The 20613-nt window shown below is 38.9% G+C and overlaps 3 protein-coding genes and 1 long non-coding RNA gene across 10 annotated transcripts; 1 reads left to right on the top strand and 3 right to left on the bottom strand.

Annotated features, from left to right (window-relative positions):
* Positions 1-18: 18 nt before the first annotated feature.
* On the bottom strand, positions 19-2089 carry LOC124320396 (nicotinamide N-methyltransferase-like). Its single transcript, XM_046783274.1, has 4 exons — positions 1490-2089; positions 808-1120; positions 444-690; positions 19-313 (listed from the first exon to the last, which is right to left on the bottom strand). The coding sequence occupies exons 1-4, from the start codon at positions 1641-1643 to the stop codon at positions 107-109; spliced, it is 921 nt and encodes a 306-aa protein (XP_046639230.1). The 5' UTR covers positions 1644-2089; the 3' UTR covers positions 19-106.
* Positions 2090-2304: 215 nt separating this feature from the next.
* Positions 2305-10457, top strand: LOC124320263 (signal transducer and activator of transcription 5B-like). 5 transcript variants are annotated; one of them, XM_046783060.1, is made up of 15 exons: positions 2305-2522; positions 4231-4389; positions 4451-4607; positions 4668-4757; positions 4829-5116; positions 5189-5362; positions 5438-5601; positions 5664-5778; positions 5842-5990; positions 6064-6187; positions 6255-6661; positions 6741-6865; positions 6948-7161; positions 7224-7367; positions 9124-10457. In XM_046783060.1, the coding sequence occupies exons 2-15, from the start codon at positions 4262-4264 to the stop codon at positions 9281-9283; spliced, it is 2439 nt and encodes an 812-aa protein (XP_046639016.1). In that variant the 5' UTR covers positions 2305-2522; positions 4231-4261; the 3' UTR covers positions 9284-10457. The 5 variants fall into 5 exon arrangements, with proteins under 5 accessions (XP_046639016.1, XP_046639015.1, XP_046639014.1 ...); XM_046783059.1 differs by lacking the exon at positions 2305-2522 and adding an exon at positions 3805-3924; XM_046783058.1 differs by lacking the exon at positions 2305-2522 and adding an exon at positions 3854-4005.
* Positions 2830-3693, bottom strand: LOC124320487. 3 transcript variants are annotated; one of them, XR_006913918.1, is made up of 4 exons: positions 3453-3693; positions 3230-3283; positions 3008-3163; positions 2830-2931 (listed from the first exon to the last, which is right to left on the bottom strand). It is a non-coding gene; the product is annotated as an uncharacterized LOC124320487 (long non-coding RNA). The 3 variants fall into 3 exon arrangements; XR_006913917.1 differs by having other exon boundaries at positions 3230-3693; XR_006913916.1 differs by having other exon boundaries at positions 3008-3283.
* A 2444-nt stretch (positions 10458-12901) lies between the features above and the next one.
* LOC124324598 (angiotensin-converting enzyme-like) lies at positions 12902-19824 on the bottom strand. The gene is made up of 27 exons (XM_046784380.1): positions 19676-19824; positions 19300-19603; positions 19122-19218; positions 18913-19056; positions 18653-18841; positions 18496-18593; positions 18265-18434; positions 18135-18183; positions 18003-18078; positions 17689-17938; positions 17522-17620; positions 17302-17442; positions 17057-17223; positions 16827-16840; positions 15643-15731; positions 15261-15576; positions 15105-15201; positions 14890-15033; positions 14616-14804; positions 14446-14543; positions 14211-14380; positions 14067-14115; positions 13918-13993; positions 13604-13853; positions 13415-13513; positions 13213-13353; positions 12902-13144 (listed from the first exon to the last, which is right to left on the bottom strand). The coding sequence occupies exons 1-27, from the start codon at positions 19747-19749 to the stop codon at positions 12976-12978; spliced, it is 3759 nt and encodes a 1252-aa protein (XP_046640336.1). The 5' UTR covers positions 19750-19824; the 3' UTR covers positions 12902-12975.
* Between the last annotated feature and the right edge of the window lie 789 nt (positions 19825-20613).

Below are 20613 nucleotides of genomic sequence, written 5' to 3'. Positions count from 1 at the left end.
TATTGAAAAACCACCAGAAACACATCAATCGTTAGATTCAAAATTTCATTACGTCAAAAAATTTGAATAAAAAGTTGTGAAAAGAAAAATCAGATTTAAGAATTTTTTAAATCTGATTTTTACGAGCAAGACAATAGAAAACAGCTGAATGGTCGGCTGGTTTGTTTTGGAGTGGGCAACACCTAGCCAATTCTCTCCAATCGACTAGCAGACATCCGGCCTTCTTTACAGCCGATTCCACTACAGCTCTGCTGAGCGTAACGGACGGAAATTGATGATTGTTGTGCCAATAATGGCTGTTTCCTAAAGCTCCCTATTTTTAGAAAAAAAAAAAAAAAACAAAAAATCTTATAAATAGTCAAGGGCTGATGGGATGGCGCGTGTGGGCGACTCGGGACAATAGAAATCATCCATCATTTGTTTTTTGTCCAAAAAATATTTACCTGAACGACGAGAAAGCCCCCTGGGCTCAAGAGCCTCGTAACATTGCCCACTGCGGCCGAGTACTCGTCGACTGATAGCGTGGCAAATTCGAGGCAAAGTGTTGTGATAATCACGTCGTATAATGAATTGCCGTCAGCATTTTGGGCGGCTTCTTTGTCGTTCATCAAGGGATTGGTCAATAAGACATTGCACGGTACGACAGCTCGGACAGAGTGACGGACGCGCTCCAGTAACAAAGTCTCTGATCTTGAATTAATTTTAAAAAAGAAAAATTAATCCTGATAAAAATTCCTAATGTGAAAAAGTACGGAGGCGTCACACACAAAAGGAAAGGGAAATTCAATGAGGAAAAAATAAAAATACTCGGCCCGTTCCAGTTCGGTGACGTATCGGAAGAATGGCAACCACGTTTCGTCGTCATCGTGTCGACCAGGTGCTGCTGATGTTGTTGTGGCCGTCATCGTCAGCAGCCACTGTTTGATGTTTTGTCTGTTCTGTTCCAGGAAATCGCTGCAAACGATCCATTCACTCCAACGACTGGCTGAGATCATTGAAATGGGCACGGGGCCCGATCCGATCTCCAAGACCCGCCTTCCTTTCTTCTTCTTATTCATCTCATCATCACTCACTTCTACCTGCTTTTCGTGCTCTTGGAAAGTTCCATCATGGTGTCCACCTTGATTGAAATTTAAATTCATTCCAAAAAACCAGAAAATTAAATTTTTTTCTGAACTGGTTTGAGAGTTATTAAGCCATTCAACGGTTAAATTGTAAAACGGATCTCTCCACCAGAACTATTGACATTGTACAACTCAATTGGCAAATTAGTTTTACGTTATTTCGTTCCGTTGCTCTGGCGACCGGTAAAAAAAAAGTTGAGTGTGTGCCATAAAAATCAATACGTGTGTGCTCAACGCTCAGCCGGTCGTGTATAATAGATCCGCCGCATACGGGGAAATAAAAGGTATACGACGAGCACCCCACTACAGCGAACCTCTTTTTAACGAAATTAATTTTGTAAATGCAAAAGAGCCAAAACTTTTACCGTTGGAAACAAAGAAGAAATGGTGAAGATTGCGAAGGAAGAATTCAACTTCGGCATCCAGCGTTCGGTAGTAAGTGGAGAGATATTCTTCCGGTCTAAACTTATCTCTGTACAATTGCTCCAACGCCAACCGTTTAGCTTCGGACTCCATCATTAAAAGCAGCTAGCTACTAACGGATAAGCTTTGATACGTCTCCTCTATTTATATGATTTCTCGTGGCCCCGTGCAACCTCATTATTTATGCATCAGCCAGAGATGTAGTAGTAGTATAGCAGTTATAATCAAAGGACCTCAACAGTATTATATCCCAAGAGTAACATATATCTATATAGGAAGAGTGTATAATATAGTAAATGTATAACTAATATATTTTACTAGAATATTTCCCCCCCACTATAGGTTGCCCTCGCCTTTGTGCATGTATAGCTGCCGCCTAGCGCGCCGTCTAGCGTTGTGTATATACTCTGACGCTTGAATAAATAAACTTTATTTTTTTTTATATTCCACCCTGAACGGGAGAAAAATAAAAAAAAAGTCCGGTCGCCTCGACTCTAGTCTGTATACTGATAAAGCGCGCAGCATATAGGAAGACGTAGCGGCAACTTGGGAGCTCCTCCTCTTTCCCTCTCGGGACTTGTGACATGTACAGCAGCAGCAGCAGACAGCCAACCCCCGACGCAAAAGGAAAAGCCATCGCAGTGCTCAGCTGAAAATCCCAACAGCGAAACTCGTCCTTCTTCTTCTTCTTTCTATATCTGCGGACGACGTCAGTCAGTCAAGTTTTATCTGGGCATCCATCGAGCCGTTTGGGGGGTGATACTGCGAACTTTTTTATTTTTGTGGTGGGGTCAGTCAGCAAAAGGTTTTTCCTCATATTTTTTGACATGTTATCGGCAAACAGCGACAAGTTCAACAGTTTATTCGTTACTTTATTTTTCTGAAATTCCAGACAACTTTTTGTTACTGTTATTTCTATAAGTGTGTGCATTTAAACTGATTTCATCACATCTACTACTACTACTACAACGATTGGTGAGTCCAAATTACATTTTATTCTTTACTAGGAAATTTCGTAAACATGGAATCTGGAGATTGTGTTATAAATAGGTGTAGGGATGTTTATTTTTTTTTTTAAATAGTTGTTGGACAAAATAAAAATCCGAAGAGTCACACTCTACGTTATGTCCTTGGGGTTTCCATGATGATGAAGATGATCTTCCTTTCTCTCTGTTATTTTTCCACCCTTGGAAAACCGACTCGTTTTTACCTGTTGTGAGGAGGCAAAAATTACCGTCTGGAATAAAAAAATATATATATATTTATCTTCAAGCCTGTTGATTTACCGTGTAAGAAGGGAAAAAGGCCTTCAGCAGCTTTTCTTTCTTTTTCTAGACGGGGTTTTGGGTATTGACTGGTTCCATCACCGGTTCTCGCCCCTCAACTGTGTGTAAGAAAAATACGTAGACTCTCTGACTTCTTTTTTATTCTTTTGCCCATCAGCTTCTTTTTTTTCATACTTGATAGGGCTTGTGGTAGACGATGTACGCATCCCAACCACGATTCCTCTTTTATGTGTGTATATACGTGTTCCGGAGCTGTGCGCCCACTAGCTAGCTAGCTAGCTAGAGAGAGAAATAGGGGAGGATGAAAAGTGAAGGCTTTTCCAGGAAAAACTTCGATCCGGAATCTTTTATTTTTCTTTTTCTTCTTTTGAAAATAAAAAATATTCTTTCACTAACCTGACGTCAGGAACAAATTTTTTTCTTCTTCCATCATCCTCACAGAAACTCCCCCTATTTTGAGAAGAAGAAGAAGAATATAATTTTTCTTATTTTTATTTTATGATCACAAAAGTTGTTTTGAATCGTCCCGTGAAAATCATTTAAAGGGCAAAAGAAATTCGTCATAGATATCCATTGTTGGTTCCAACTGGATTGACTAGATGCGTTACTCAATACATACCTCTCGCGATCAATAAGACCTGCCTAGCAACTGATTTATAACAGAATTTTGTGTCTACCCCCTGCTGTTTATTTATCTCTACAAAAAGGTAGTGCACAGCACACACACAATGTTTTAGAATAAAAAAAACCCAGGTCGATCTCTGAACTTCATCTGTCGTTTGTGGGAGGAGAATGCAAAGATCTACTTTGACAATAATAATCTAAATACTACAGAGTCTATTGTTAACTTCACCTTTGGCGTTTACCACCTGGCACGCGTGTGTTTTTTCCCCCTCTCTTTCATAGCAGAAAAGGGGGAGGAGAGTATGGAAAAGAAAAACTCGTTTTTGTTTGACTTGACTGGCAACATAGCTCGGCCATTCTGACTGTTGTATCTATCTCTCTTGTGTGTGTGTTGCCGTGTGCTGCCTCGTTGCTGGAGGGAAACGCGAAGCTCAAGTTACTGCAGTAGACTGGCTTCATTTTTTAAGGTTTTACATGAGTTTTGCTCCCCTTATTCTCCTTTCACTTCATCACGTTTAGTTATTTCTACTTCACGGCTCGAATTTCAGGTAGTTCTTTTCTGTTTATTGTCAGACATTTGTACAGCTCGGGTTTGAGGTGTCGATACCTGTTGTATGAGTATGAGGGGGGATGGTATTTATTGTCACTTTCAATTGGAGACGGACTATCGGGTTTGCAACGTATGTGTCTGTACAAATATGAAACGGCATGAATGAGTCTTATCTGTTTGTTATCTGACCTGCAAATCAGCTTCTACTTTTTTGTTACTGCAGAATTCATTGCTTTTGAAGCGAAGCTTCAAAAATGTCTCTTTGGGCCAAATCCCAGCAGCTTCAAGGTGATGCTCTGCGACAGGTGCAGGCTGTTTATGGTGAACATTTTCCCATAGAAGTCAGACATTGTTTAGCACCGTGGATTGAAAGCAAAATTATGTAAGTTCGGTTTCGTACTTTAAAGGGTGGTTTCAGTTCTAATTAACAGTTCTGTTTTCAGGAGTGATGTTGACCCAGACAATCCTCAACATGAACAGTATGCTGCGTCTGTTGTGGGTTCCCTGATCCAAGAACTTGAGTCCAAGGCCCAGATATTAACCACAGAAGAGTTTTTTCTAACAAAAATCAAGCTTCAAGGTGCTGCTGAGATGTTTCGAGTAAGTTGTTACATTGTTACATAAGAATAATCAAGACTAAGACTATTGTTCATTTTGCAGCAACGGTACAACCAAAATCCCCTTGCCCTGCTGAGGATCATTCGACATTGTTTGGGCACTGAACTTAAACTTGTCCAACAAGCTGAAAATGTAAATAATTTGTCAGATATTTTTTAAATCATGAAATGAGACTTTATTTTAATTGTCAAACTGGAATTTAGATGAGCCTGGGGATGAGCTGCAACCCATCTGCATTACTTCCTGATGCATCAGGGGAAATTCTTCAGCAATTGGAAATTCTTAGACAGCGCACACAAGAGACAAGCGAAGATCTCAGGCGAATGGAGCAGGAACAGGAAGCTTTTGCGCTAGAGTACCATGAACTGACAAAGATCCAGGCTAATTTGACTCACTTACAGAATCAGGCCCCATCGCAACAGAAAAATGATTTTGAGAAGCAGTTGCGCATCAAGAAGGATATGAGTGAACACAAACTCAACGTCAAGGTGGTAAAAAACAGAACATGCTCCCATGATTGATGACATCTGATCAAATTTATTTTAATAAACACCCAATTTTAGTTGGCCGAGTTGCTTCAAATGCGGATGGCACTGGCCGATAAACACAAAGAAACCCTGATGTTGATTGAAAATTTGCAAGCCCGAGTTTTGGATGATGAGCTAATCCGCTGGAAGCGAGAACAGCAATTAGCTGGCAACGGAGTACCCTTCCATAGCAACCTCGACTCTATTCAGGTTTGTTATTTTTAGGAATTTAGGCTCAAAGCCAACACCACGCGATGACTTCAAATAATGATTAATCGTTTTCAGGAATGGTGTGAAGGTTTGGCGGAGATCATCTGGTTGAACAGGCAGCAGATCAAGGAGGCGGAACGTCTCCGAAATAAATTCCCAATTATGCAAGCAAATAATACAGACCACGTTCCTGCGCTCAACACGCAGATCACGCAGCTGCTATCCTCGTTGGTGACTAGGTGAGTTCAACATCTTTGCGAAATTTAGTGGAGCAATGAACTAAAATGTTTTCTTTTTACAGCACCTTCATTATTGAACGTCAACCCCCACAGGTGATGAAAACAAACACTCGTTTTACGGCCATGGTGCGATTGTTGGTCGGTGGTAAGCTGAATGTGCACATGACACCTCCACAGGTATGTTGTCAAGTTTATTGGTCAGATTTTAGGAAGCTTTTTTAACAACTTTTCCCTCAATAGGTAACGGTGTCTATAATCAGCGAACAACAGGCCAATACCCTATTAAAGAACGACAAAATGGCGAAAGGAGAGGCTTCGGGAGAGATTCTCAATAACACTGGCACGATGGAATACCAGAAAGCCTCTCGACAACTGTCAGTGTCGTTCAGGTGAAATCATATAGAACCATCGATAACGAGTTTTCCTTCCTAACTTTGCGATTCTCCCTCTGCTTGACAACAGGAACATGCAACTTAGGAAAATAAAGCGCGCTGAAAAGAAAGGCACAGAGTCGGTGATGGACGAAAAGTTCTCTCTACTTTTCCAGTCCAAGTTTTCTGTAGGTGGGGGAGAATTGGTGTTCCAGGTATAAAATCCATTAAAAAAAAAAGAAAACTATCAAGGGTTCAAACTAAATTTTTCAATATTCTCAGGTCTGGACTTTGTCGCTTCCCGTCGTAGTTATCGTGCATGGTAACCAAGAGCCTCATGCCTGGGCGACAGTTACCTGGGACAATGCATTCGCAGAGCCCGGGCGCACGCCATTCGTCGTTCCAGAAAAAGTGCCGTGGGGTCAGGTTGCCGAGACGCTCTCTACCAAATTTCGATCGGCTACTGGTCGTGCTTTGACGGAAAGCAACCAGCGATTTCTTGCCTCGAAGGCTTTCCGCAATCCCAACCTGCAGTTGCCATTGGTTGGTCCGGAAGCAGCCAACTTAATGCTCACTTGGTCTCAGTTCTGCAAAGAGCCACTGCCCGAACGCAACTTTACCTTCTGGGAGTGGTTCTACGCTCTGATGAAGCTCACTCGGGAGCACCTTCGTGCTCCCTGGATGGATAAGTAAGCACACTATCTTTTATCAACGTTTACTATTGGGAAATATGAGAAATTTATTGTTTGTATTCTCTTTTTTTTACAGTACTATCGTTGGTTTTATCGGTCGAAAGCAAACGGAAGACTTGTTAAAACAATGTCTCCGAGGCACGTTCATGCTCCGCTTCTCTGATTCCGAGCTGGGGGGCGTTACTATCGCATGGGTTGGAGGTAATCCTGAAACAAACACGGAAATCCCATGACAATTTTAGGCTTTAAACCGTTTCTTTCTTGTGTATGTATGGCGTCACAGATAACAGTGAAGTTTTTATGCTACAACCGTTTACGAGTAAGGATTTTGCCATCCGCACACTGGCCGATCGTGTTTCTGACTTGAAGCACCTTATTTATCTCTACCCTGACATACCGAAGGATCAGGCATTTGGCAAATATTACACGCCATTTACAGACAGCCAAACGCCCACCAACGGCTACGTTAAGCCACTACTTGTTACTCACGTACCTGGGTAAGAACATGTTTGTTGAATTCAAGTTCAATTGATAATAATCTGTTTCATTTTTATTTCAGCTGGAGCAGTGGTGGAGGTAATATGGAATCGGGTAGTTACCCGCCAACGCCACAAGGGTTCTATAACCCACAGTCACCAGAAGCGAGCATGGGCCGCGACACACCATCCGTTCACAGCGCGACCTCCGAGACGGTCAACAGCAGGCAAGTCGATGGCCGTTCCACCTACATAATTCTCTAATAAGAAAAACAAAGACCAAGTGTCTAAAACTTGCCAATTTCTTCCTGCTCATTCCCTAATACCTCGATGGCCAACTCTAAAACTATCTTCCCTCTTTTGCTCATTTCTTACTGGTTCTTTTAACTCCTGTTACAAGGTCTTTCTCTAATCTTCCTCTCTTTTTCTTTGTGGGGTGTGATACGTCACATTTGGCCATGCCAAAACATAAAAGAAAAAAAAACAAAAAAAAGTTAAATTTTCTTTGTCTTGTTATGTGGGGGGGAGTAGATGAGAACGTTACAAATCGTCTCGCTATCGATCCTTATACGTATCTCTTGTGGGTGTCTCGTCCTTAAGTTTTAAATTGTTGCGTTTAGCGTCGTCGTTTTTACATACAATTTTTTTTTGTTAACTGTTGTCGAAAAAACCAACTCACCTGACTTAAAAAAGCACAAACAGACGGACAGGTTCAAGTTGTCAGACCCGGAGGTCTCAGTTCCTATAGGCGTGGCAACTTCTCTGCGGCCAAAATGAAAGAAAAATCTCTCAATCTTATCTCCAACCCCATACCGAATCTCTCCCTGCGATATCTTGGCACCACCCGATACAATTCCGATGTTGGTTGTGCGTATTTTTGTGTGCTTAAAAGAAGAAAAAATGTAACAAAAAAATTGCAAATCGTAACTTTTCCAATCAGTGAGTGGCTGTGATAAAGAGAGGTATTGGAGGGGGGGTGGAAAAATCTCAAGCTTTATGAAATGCGTTAGTATACTGAAGAAAAAAGGGCACCTGAACAGAACAGATTGAACGTAATTTAGTGTTGTGACGTTTGAAGTAAATCGGGACTTTCTAGCTTTATTTTTTGTTTCTCATCTCATTGTCAGGGTAGAATTTTTAGTTTCCAAAATTTATTCCCCCTGTTAGTAGGGAAAGCCGATCTCCGGTTGGTTACACTATTATAAGATTGGTAACGAGAAATTTTTATACAAAGTTGTTTCAATTCTTTTCCCTCGAGTAAAACAAGAGATTTTACGTCATTATAATTCTTTCTATCTCTTTCTCAATTTAAGAAAAAAAAAATTCCTTTTTAATCGTTGGTATATACTCTCCGCCCACTGATTTCTCTATAAAAACCCGTGTTTTCTCATTATCCTTTGATTATTGAATGTTGAATGTGTTGGATATTTTACTTTTCCCCCTGGTGTTGAATGTACGCGTCTCATATTTACCGAAAAAGGTGAAAGAAAACAAACACATAAAATACATAGTGTATGCTATCATCACGGATAGAGACTGGCCGTTCATTTCTCTCTAAACTTGTTGTTTGTAATTATTTTTTAGTTGTTTTCCCTCCTTGTGCTTGACGTTATCAATCGAGCCCTTTTTTTTTATTCAAGATTTTTTTTTCGTAAAGTTTTTTTTTCTTTTGACTATACAAGGCGAGCAGTAGAAATAGTAACAAAATAATCAAACCAGATCCAGTTTCTATCCTGATTTAGCAGTCGCTTAAAATTTTGTTTGGAAGTTGAATTGACCGTGTGAATGTTGAGTTTTTGAACACAAGAAAAAAGGGCTCGGTTATTTTATGATTTTAATTGATTTTTTTTTTTCCTTTTTCTTTTTCCCCCGCGACTTTTTTTCTCCCTTTTTTTTCTACATACTTTTCACCACTCCTTATCGATCGTGTGTTGCCGGGCCGGTTGTGTGTGTGTTTGCCCCTACGCGTTCGTGTGTGTGCAGCTTCTATCCGTCGACCCAGACTGGCCAGCCGAACGAGATTTCAGACTCGTTTCAAGACTTCATGTCACAAGTGGAGGAGTTAGACAATCTGGAGGAATTTCAAATGGACCTCAACACGATGGGAGTAATCCCAGCCGGCATGACCCACTTCAAGAGCTAAATCAAATTGACCCCCATCCCCCCAAACCATCCGACCCCCCTTGTCTCCCTGAAATGGAAAACGCAAAAAAAAATTCTCTACCAAAGGATAATAGGAGCAAACACACACGAAAGTCGTCTGCCACACCAAAGTTCAAATGAGGAAAATAAGAATGGAAAAAAAACCAATTGAAAGAAGTTCGTGGAAACCGGTCGGATTTAAAAGAGGTAGGTAAAAGTGTCACAACACTTTTTTTTTTTTTTTGATTTAATTTTGAACAAGGGAAATGAATTTTAAATTTTTTAAAAATGTGCTACTTTTGCACAAAACGTGCTTTAAAAAAACAGTCGTGTCATCATGTTCAATTTGTTTGTTTCTAAATCACGTCTTTTCAAAAAGCGACGAGTTATTTGCTCTGCGCACGCCTTTTTACAATTTTTAAAACACGCATGGTACAATCATGTAAAACTGCTTAGCAACAACAAATCAACGAATGTCAAAAATCAAAGACTTGTTTGTGTTTGTCGCTGGTTGAAATTTTGCGGCCTTGTTTGTTGTTGCAGCTGTTGTCGAGTACTCGCACACTGCTCTTACGTTGACATATGATCAAACTGTCCCCCACCCGTTTTTTCCTTTGTGTCTTACTTAATAATTTTAGAGAGAAGATGTTTAGGAATTATTTGAAGAAAAATGTGGCTTAAGTACTACCACTGTTTTGAATTTTTTGCCTTTTATTTGCAATAGTAATTTGGCTTTCAGATCGTTAACTCGGATACGATCCGCGGTACGTTCAATCATCCCTTTGATTACTTTTTTCGAGTGATTCTTTTTAAAATCATAGATTTCAATTCATATGTTTGTGCATTGCTCAATTTGCTGACTTTCGTTGTTTTGAAAATGTAACGGGGGAAAAAACAAAAATTCAACTTTGTTAATAATGTTCCCTCAACCCTTTGCAACGAATCAAATATAGGATAGGGGGGTCGTATTTAGCACGTAAAGAACCATGTGTCTACAGTGCTTCGACTGGAGCCTTGTCCTTGTTTTTTTTTCATCACCCACTCTTATTATTATTATGGTGATTTTTCTTTTGCTCTTTTTCAAAAGGAAAAATAATCTTTTCATCTACCTTATTATTCTACTTATAAAATTTTTTCCCCTTGACTTAGAAAATAAACTGACATGCGGCAATTGATTCAGTCATCATTAATTGGTCTCTACTTCTTCATTTTAGATTTTTACTTTTCTTCATTGAACAGGTAGACTGATGGTAGACACTCTTAACGACAAGTTTTTCGAATTTCGAAAGTAGTTCGACGAATGAGATTTCGAGTTTATTCCGTCCGTCTGGCATTGTTTTTTTTAGACCATGAGAAAACCTGTTTTTGTTTTCCGCCACGCCTACCACACAAAGTCGGGTAGTATTATTACTGCAGTGCTCAACTTTGTAAGCAACCCAAAGCTGTCTAAAGGTTCTTTCATTTTAGATCGGGAGACTTGTTATTTCTGTCGTCTTTGTTTTGTTTTTTTAGCCGCTGCTTATTTAAAACACAGTTGACAAGTTGACAACCAGTCGTTTCGTATTTGACGTTGTTTCCGCCAGACTTTTCTTTTTACTTTTCCCATTTTGATACGTGAACCGTGTACTGCAAGGATTTTTGACTGACAGCTGGCTCATTGTTAATAGGATTCGTTTTCGGTTCGTTTTAGTTTTTGTTTTTCCAGGAATTGGTGGGTGTTGTTATTCTTGAAATGTCCGCAATGGTACGAATTTCAATTCTAAGTATATCCATTCAGTTTTTCTATTGGCCAACTATTTCTACTATCGTCTCTTTCATTTGCTCAGCGGGACAACCTTTTTTACCTGCTGTTCATTGCAGGGGTTCGGTAGAAGGAGCTGATCTTCAAGTTGTCCTTGAGTCTTTGGGTTGACCTTTTCCATTAAATTAATTAAACGTGAACCATGAGAAAAATGCAAGCCATCCATTTAGATTCTACCATACTGAACTACCAAAAGTTTTTGTTGTTGGTAATTTAAGAATTGATGGTGTCATTATTTTTTAAAAAAGATTACCATTTAAAGTCGCGCGAAAAACTTTTTAAAAATTGTTATTTAATGGAATTCAATTACCAGTTTCAAGTGAAAGATGACGCGTCCTTGTGAAAAGTAAGTGCAACATGTCGATTTCCAACTGGAGATAATTTAAAAAAAAAAATGATTTGACAGCTGTAAGTTTTTAATTTCACAAAGATTTAAAGAATTATTAACCCTGAATATTAATTTTTTCCATATTCGTCATCGGAAAGAAAATCTCCCTTCTGGTTTCCGAATTGGGTGATTAGATTTCTGTTACATTCGTTTTAACTTCATTGGTCAACTCGGCCACATTAATTCATCACATTTTTCTCACAACAGGTTGCCGAAAACTGTCAAATAAGTATTTTTCTTCCGACATTGGAACATTCCCCGCGTTCTTGATTGAATTCAACTGAATTTTTGTACCGATGTGAATTTAGTGTGGTCATCATGGTTTAATTGACGACTACCTGAAGGATGTATACAAAACAACTCAAAAGTAAAACTGATGGTAAACGCTTCCATGAAAACATTTTCGTGCTGTCATTGAAATGCTACGTGTCAAGATGAAGTGACACAGTAAGTTTTACACTTTCAGGGAACGTAATTGGAACGAGCCTAGAGAGAACGACGCATCTCTGCAGTGACTAGACAATTTCCGCGATAAGCTTGCTGGGATGTAGATGTCATAATATAATATCCAGTTTTGTTTTATTGATTTTCGCTTAGACCCGCAGCCTTCGTCTAATAAAGTGGAAAACCAACATTTAATTTAGTTCGTGATCTAGACTGGTTAAAAATATTGTATTCGATTTCTTAAAAACCAAACAGAAAACGAAAAACATGTTTTCAAATCCTAGCCAGTTTAGCCTCTAATAATGGAAATATTCATTTCTCCACATCACCCATTTTCCTCAAAAACTTAAACAAAAAGTCGGATTTTGCTAAACCAAAAGATTTTTAGTTTGGCGGTAGTCCAGAGATGTAGTGCGTGGTGCGTGTTATGGCCGCTTGAGGATGAAGAATTTCAAAACGTCTGCTGCAGGTGTTTCGATCGAGCATTTTTTTTTTCAACATTATCAACAACGAAAGTCTTCAATTCGTGATTACCGATGTTTTGCATAGAACTCGAGTAAGTGATAAACTTGATGTATTTCTCGTGATTTGATAATTCTAGCAGGGCTTCTCGATATTTATCTGACACTCAGTGAAGAGTTAAAATAGCAATGGATTTCTCGTTTCTTTTAAACTTTCCTAGCCGAATTAATTGCTCAATGCAGCTCAATGATTGATTGATTGACTAGTTTGATTAGCCAGCAGTCATTGCTTTAATCATAATCAAGTACCTTAACTTTTTACCTTGTGTGACTGCTAAACTTGTTCAGTCATACCTCATCTATTCTCAGAATGCATATTTTACAAAGAGGGATTTTAATGTTCAAGTAGTTCTACTCATTTTATTCACTTCTATTATTCAATCAGATCTTTTGAAAATTTGATTTTTTTTTTTTTTGGGGGGGGGGGGTGTTATGTCCTTGATACACATACACAACAGGGGGGGGTTTAAAAACAAGCATGTAAAGCTGCGAAATCAGAGTCAGATTCAATAATGAGAATTGCTTTCCTTTCAAAACGGTTATGATTGCCATCCAGGTGTTTGAGCCAGTTTTGCATTTTCCAAAACAAGCCAGTCTTCAAGTGGTTTAAAATATTCGCGTATAGCTGAAGCATCCATCTTCTCTTGACCGGTCATTACTTTCATTACTTCAGGCCATGGCCGAGACGAACCCATTGCCAGGCCAGCACTAAAAGATAAACGGAATCGCTTAAATTACCATCTGCATTCATTTTGTAATGTCATTTGAATAATTACGCTAGTTTCGCTCCAGCTGCTTTGCTCCGGTAAATATCGCAATTGTGAAGCGGCTTCAGTGGATCTTGCGCGTCGTATTGGCCGGCCTCTTTGCACAAGGAACGATGGAACTGAAATTGGATGACGTGGCTCACGAAATATCTAAAATTCGCGTTAAAGAGATAAAGTTTCAAATAGTCAATTTTACATTCTATCGTAGTACCTCAAATACTCGACGTCCGCGGGGACGTGATACTTTGCACCGGCATCAAAATGTTCTTCTGTTCGAGTGCTGGGTGGTTTAACTCCTTGATATTCTTTCCTTTAAATGGAAAAAGAATTGACAATTTTACATTTTCTTAGTATTTGAGGTTATTAATTTATGAACTGAATTTTACTGAATTTTTCAAACCTGAGTTTCCACCAGTACGCATTGTACTCGGTTTCCTTAACAGTTCCATCGAAGATGTCCCAGCGATATTTGTCGATAAGGTAGCCGAATGGAACGAAAACTATTTTTTCTAAGGCCATGGCCAGCAAGAAATTGATTGATGTCTGGTAATCATCTGTTGGAGTTGATTCGTCCAGCAAACCAATCTCCTTCAAATGTTTGGGTGTCGTGACAGATAGCGCCAGTGTGTCCCCGACCGCTTCGTGAAATCCTGCGTTAATCGAATTTACGATAATACAATTAAGTGCCTGATTGGGAATTTCTTGTTTACTAACCTGGGTTGGCTCCTCGGCGGAATACGAGCGGTTGATCTTTATATTGTAAATAATATTGTACGTGTCCCATTTCATGCTGTCATAGCAATATGAAATTATGATTATGCGATAGGGAAATAATCAAGTTGTACATATTTTAAAGATTTTACGTGAACTGTGACGAGTTGTTCTGTGGTAACGACCGTGCACTGTTTAATCCTGTGAACATAACAGACATGTTTATAAGCTATCTCGATTATTCCCATCTCGAACTACTTCTATGTACAGCGCCGGGGTTGTGTAAAGGAGCTCACCTAAAATCTTTTCCGTTGCAAAAGTCCCAAGCTGAAGCATGACACACCACCTCGCGATCCTTGGGCTTTTCTAAGAGAGATTCCTTCCAAAACTCGGGTGGCATTGGAATAAGACCCAACGATGTGAAGAACTCGTCCGATTTCTGGAACATTTTTAGCGGTGTGTAGCCCTGTACATGCAAAGTAACAGAATATTTGACAGCGTGTCAAGCAGCTACGTCAGCGCGAATCAGACCTGTTGTTTCATTTGCTCAGTGACGTCAATCGATGCCTTTTCTGGGAAGGGAACAACCAATGGGTAAATGTGTTCCCAAGATTGAGCCCACATGTTGCCTACAGATTTAATTTTCGAAGTAGCAGAAAGATTTTTTCCCCCACCAACTTCTGAATACGTCAAATAATTACCGAGAAGATGAGCAGGAATAAGCCCGTCCTCTGTTATTTGATCCTTGTAAGTTTCGCTTAACTTTGCTCTCACGTATGCGTGCATTTGTTGGTAAAATGGCTTTAAAGTTTGCCAGAGTTGCTCAATATCTTCCTTGATCGTATCAGACTCATATTCTCTCAGCCAAAACGCCCCAGCGTCACTAAAGTCTTTAGAGTATTTCCAAGAAGTTTTTAAAACTTATTTTTTAAAAAGCAAATATCTTAAAAACTAATGTAGTTTAGTATACTCAACTGGTTATTCTGGCGATTTCGTTGCTGAAGTCGACGTAGGGTTTGTAAAATTTCCTTATCTCAACACCAGATTTATCGTGCCATTCTAACCAGGCGTGTCGCAATTTTTTTTCATCGCGACTTTCCTTCATTATTTGCGTCACATCTGTTGTTGGAAAAAACCCAACACTTGTGTAAAAAAACACATTAATAATATTGTGTCGCAGCTGTATTTACCTGGATCTAAAGGAAGATTGCACTGAGACTGGTTTTCATAAGCGCATGTCTTTGCCGTGCTGTAAATTTTGGCCATGGTGCTTTTTATTTGTTGAAACTTAAGGAAAAGATAATAAGATTCAGAAAATGCCAATTTTTGGATTTTTAGTGATTTACCTCTTTCAGTTTTTCTTCAGGCAGGGCTGCGGCTGACATTCCAGTGATGGATATCTTTTGAAACATTCGCTTCAGAACAGGATCTTTAAAACTGTCTCTGGTTTTGAACTGGCTGGAAATATTTTTCCACGATTCCTTTTGGAATTTGGTGTTCTCTAAACTCTCCCGCAGCTTAATTTTTTCATTGTCGTCATTGATGTTTACGGCGTAGTTCCAATTGGCGCTGGCTGATTTGAAACACGCTTCCGACGACTGTCGGTTGTACTCGTCCAGAATCAAACGAGCCTTTGTTTCCAAATCATTTTCTTCCGACAAACTACCAATCATCAGAGTTATTTAAATTATTATTTACTTTCTAAAATATTGATTTTAATATTCCTACCTTACTGAAGGAAGTGAATAAGCGCTAGCCAAAAGGCAGAGCCCTAAAATAGCTGCCAGTCTCCACTCCATGTCTGAAGCTACTGTCAACTAAGACGAAAACTTGAATTACCCGAAGGGTTACTGGTCAAAGTTTCGTTTTCAGTATGGTTTACATGGGCACCCTCAGTTCTCGTAACACTACATAGATGGATGCACTAGTTTTTGGCAATTATTGATTGTAATCAACAATTTTATTGCATTTCAATGGCAGTAATCGGTAGCTTACAATTTTTTACATCTATTCTGAAAATTTGGCTGCAATCGATTCAGGCATTTGATCAAACGGAGTTCTGGTTACTTTTTGACAGAATTTCAATAGCTGTTATAGCAGACGATAATACAGAGACATGTGACAGGGATATAAACGTAACGTGACAATCGACTACTATTGTATGATAGAATAGAAGTCACTGTATGTTATCACCGAACGCTATCAATCTCCAGTAACAGAAGTGCTGATAGGTAGTTACTTAAATTTAATTTTAACAAGATCCGGTGTGACGTGGGGTGGCGGGGCGAAGCCTCCGCCGCACCAAAGTCACGCTTACCCTTACGCCGCGCCATATCATATTAGGTTTTTTTGGAATTTAATTTTTATTTAATGTTTGGATAGAAACATGCGGAAATATTCTTTTAATCTCTTTCTCGATTTTTGCTTATTACAATCTTCCGGAAACTAAGGGCATAAATTTTTTTTAAATGTTATTAATCCATCTTAATAATAGGCCTACCTTTATAACAGAATATTTTTATTATTCTATAACTATTCTATAGCTCTGTCTTTGTAAAACTATACCAATACTACTATACCAACTAGAATACCCTTAACATTCCCTTCGGGTACCTTGCGGCGTACGTACGCTGCCTACAGTCCGATCAGCAGACCGAAGACATGTGGCGACTGACTGCGGAAGGTAAATGAGTTTTTTTTTATTACTTTAGGGTCTTACAGAGTAGCGCGTTGCATACTAAACAACTTTGACTGTTGTTTGTTGCCAGCCGGATACAGAATGAAAAGTTTTAAGATAAATGGGTACGTAAGAGTGGGGTGATTCGTCAGTTGCTAGAACTTGTTATTGAAATTTGGCCTCATGTGCGTTATTTTTTGCGCGTGTCGATGTCCGAATGTGATTTCTCATTTACATTTAATTCGTAAACTTGAAATATTGTACCGTTATTTCTTGTTATTATCGCGATTTACGTATAAGGTAAAATACAAATCAGAGCATGGGCGTCTTATAGAAATTCGATGGTATCAGCTATTGTATTTTCCCCAACATGGAGCACCAAAGTGACCTGGGAGAAACCCATTCAAAGAACAAGTTTAACAATGAAGATTTTATCTTTCTATATGAAGTTGGAAATAATTTAACTTGAAGCCCATCCAGGTACTTCGCCAAGTTGGGCATTTCTAATCTCCAGCCATTCTTCCAGTGGCTTAAAATATTCGCGTATGGCCGATCCATCCATTATTTCTTGACCGGTCATCGACTTCATGACATCTGGCCAAGGTCGGGATGCTCCCATTGCAAGTCCAGCTCTAGTGTGTATCATATATTGCCATGGCAACAATCGGTTAATCTTTAACGCACTTTTTTCTGTAGACAACTGAACTTACGCTAGTTTTGATCCGGCTGCCTTGCTTCGATAAATGTTGCAATTATACAGAGGTTTTAAAGGATCTTGCGGATCGTATTGATCAGCTTCCTTGCAAAGGGAACGATGGAACTGAAACTGAATGATAGTGGCCGCAAAATACCTGTGACAAAGAGAAGGTAGGTTACATTATCCGCATCCTGACAATTTTAAATTAATTTCTGAATAATTTTTGTTTTCACCTGCTGTAGTCGACGTGAGAAGCGACATGGTATATAGTGCCCGGATCGAAATTCTCTTCCGATCGTTCAACGGGAGGCTTAATGCCTTGATATTCCTTCCTGATTGGTTTGTTGGATTGTAAAGTATTACCGTTAAATAATAATTTTAAAAATTCATTATGTAGCACCTCAATTTCCACCAATACGAGTTATACTCTGAGGGATCGACTGATCCATCAAAAATGGCCCAACGGTATTTATCGATTATGTACGCAAATGGAAGTGAGGCGACTTTTTTCAGAGCTATGGCCATCAGAAAATTGATGGAAGTTTCGTAGTCATCAATCTGAGTGGCCTGATCGAGTAAACCGATCTCTTTCAAGTGTTTTGGAGTCTGTACAGAAAGAGCCAACGTATCTCCAACAGCTTCGTGGAAACCTTTATCGGTAATAAAATCTTAAGTTACTACTAGTTTATCTGCTGTCTAGTTTAATACTTCAACCTGGATTCGCTCCTTCGCGATATATATGTGGCAGATCCTTGTACTGCAGATAATATTGGATATGTCCCATTTCGTGCTATATGACATATCATTTAAGTAGAGTTCACTATAAACATAAACAGAAATATTTACGTGGACAGTAATGAAATCTCGCATGTTGACCTCGGTGCATTGTTTGATTCTATATTCGACACAGCGGTAAAATGTTAGAGTTAACTTAGCCTTAATTCTAGATATGTTTCATATCGCAAATTGTTTGTACCTAAAGTCTTTTCCGTTACAGAAATCCCAAGCGGTTGCATGACAAATAACTTCACGGTCTTTTGGCTTCACAATAAGCGATTTTGCCCAGAATTCTTCGGGCATTGGAATCAGACCTAATGAGGTAAAGAATTCGTCGGATTTCTGAAACATTTTCAACTGAGTGTATCCCTGCACAAAAGTTCGTTAATGAGCGTTTCTAAATTACTAATGGTTAACCGTTTTTTTAGACCTGTGCCCTCATTGCTTCGGTAACATCAATGGAAACTCGTTTGGGATAAGGAATTAATAACGAGTACACACCATCCAGGTTGGACGCAAAAACATTGCCTGTAACAAGAAATTCGTTTAAAATTTTACCGACTAGAGTTAATGCAGTTTAAAATGACCAAGTAAATGAGCTGGGATAAGTCCGTCTGAAGAAAATTGGTCTCCGTAAACGTTGCGCAATTTGGCTCTTGCATATGCGTGAATTTGTTTATAGAGCGGCGCAAGTACGTCATACAGCTTTTCAAAATCTTCTTTTATCGTTGCTGACTCATACTCTCGAAGCCAGTAAAGTCCAGTATCAGAAAAATCTGTTATTCCATACAAACAAGATATTTTGACTATTTTATCTATGTCGCAAGTCAATCAATAATTTGGTTACTATTTAGGCGAGCTGCTTGGTTGCTTAATTTGACAAATTGTTCATAGGGCTTTCTGATTTTATTCCCGCACTTATTGTGCCATTCTGACCACATGTGACGAAGTTCTTTTTCATCTCGGCTTTCCTTCATGATTTTTTTAACATCTGTAATTGAATTATTAGTTTGAATTAATGTATAGTTTATCATTTTTATTTTAATCTTTGCTGACCCGGATCCAAGGATAGGTTGCAATTAGCTGGATCTTCGTAGGCACATACTTTGGTCGTACTTTGAGTTTTTTTCATGTTCGACTCGAGTTGATTATACTTTGAAGAAAAACAAGTCCAATTAATTAATGCTTTTTTTCTTAAATGAACTATCAAATTGCTAGATAAATAAAGTCTTACTTGCACGAGATCTTCTTCCGGTAGTGCGGATGAGCCAAGAACAGTTGCTCTAATGAATCTTCTTTTGAGATCCGGGTCTTTGAAATCAGGCCACGATTTGAATTTGCTGTTTAAATTCTGCCAAAACATTTTGGCAAATTTTGAATATTCTAAACTTGCGTTCAACTCCTTCTGCTGGTTAACGTCGTTTATATTTGTGTTGTAATTCCAGCTGGCTTCCGCTGCTTCGAAGCATTTTTCGGCTAAAATGCGTTCTTCTTCTTCCAAAAAAGCTAGCGCTTTCCCCTCTTCATCCTCTAAAGCTCTTTATTGTATTTAATGAAACAAAACGCTAACAAACTGTTTTTATTTTGTTTTAGAAATTTATTAAGTATACCTAAGCGTTTGAGGTAAAGTTAAAACTGTATGGATGTAACCCAAGGTGACTATCAAAAACCATGTCTGCTGCATGCTGCCTACAATGTTGGACTGCAGCTACAGTATCGCTAGAGAAAATATAAATAACTGCATGCCGTTTATACGCGAGGAAGAACGAGGGGAGTGAACGAGTGCCTGAAGCCACAACCGCATTCACACGCGAATCGGGTTCCCAACCACTTCTTCCGATCACTTTTAGCGAAGGTCAATGCCTTTGCGTGTCAGTTTCTAAAGCTTAAATTCACTCATATTTTTCTGAGGAAATCATTGAAAATTTATAGTATTTTATGTAAATTGAAACCTCCCGCTTTTTTCCTGTTCGTAAATTATTTTGCTACTCGTGTTGTACGTAAATTACCTAATAGATTAGCAATTACCGAATTACGTCATTGTCCATTTGAGTTTATTTTGGGTTTCATTTTGAATCGCATTTTGAACTATGTCAAAGAACGGAACTTCAAATGAGAACGGCAATACTTTTGAATCTCAGTTTGGCTTTTCATATGTTTATGTTTATATTTATTTTTTTTATAGAGATAACATTGCTTCATCTTTTTACCACATGCTCTATTGTTCCTATCAGCGTTATCTAGTTATCTTGTGATTATTAAACAAATTATTGATTAACATAAAAATGATGGATGATGAAAGCAAGTGATGGTGTTGCCAACCGAAAAATCGGGTGACGAAATTATAAATTATATGTGGTTATGTAACTTGTACGAAGTGAGCTGTACTTAAGTGAATTAATAGCATTCTTCTTCATACCATGGTGTATTAGTATGGTGGGGGAACTTTTGTTGGAATCGGCTATCTCGAATGAAGCCAGTTTCCGGACAAGAGGCGGAGCTTAGTGAATTCTCAACAGCCAATTGCAGGGCTGGTCACGTATTGTTG

Source organism: Daphnia pulicaria, chromosome 1 (genome assembly GCF_021234035.1).
Source record: "Daphnia pulicaria isolate SC F1-1A chromosome 1, SC_F0-13Bv2, whole genome shotgun sequence".
Lineage (NCBI taxonomy): Eukaryota > Metazoa > Arthropoda > Branchiopoda > Diplostraca > Daphniidae > Daphnia > Daphnia pulicaria.
This window is presented reverse-complemented; position numbering and strand designations above follow the sequence as displayed.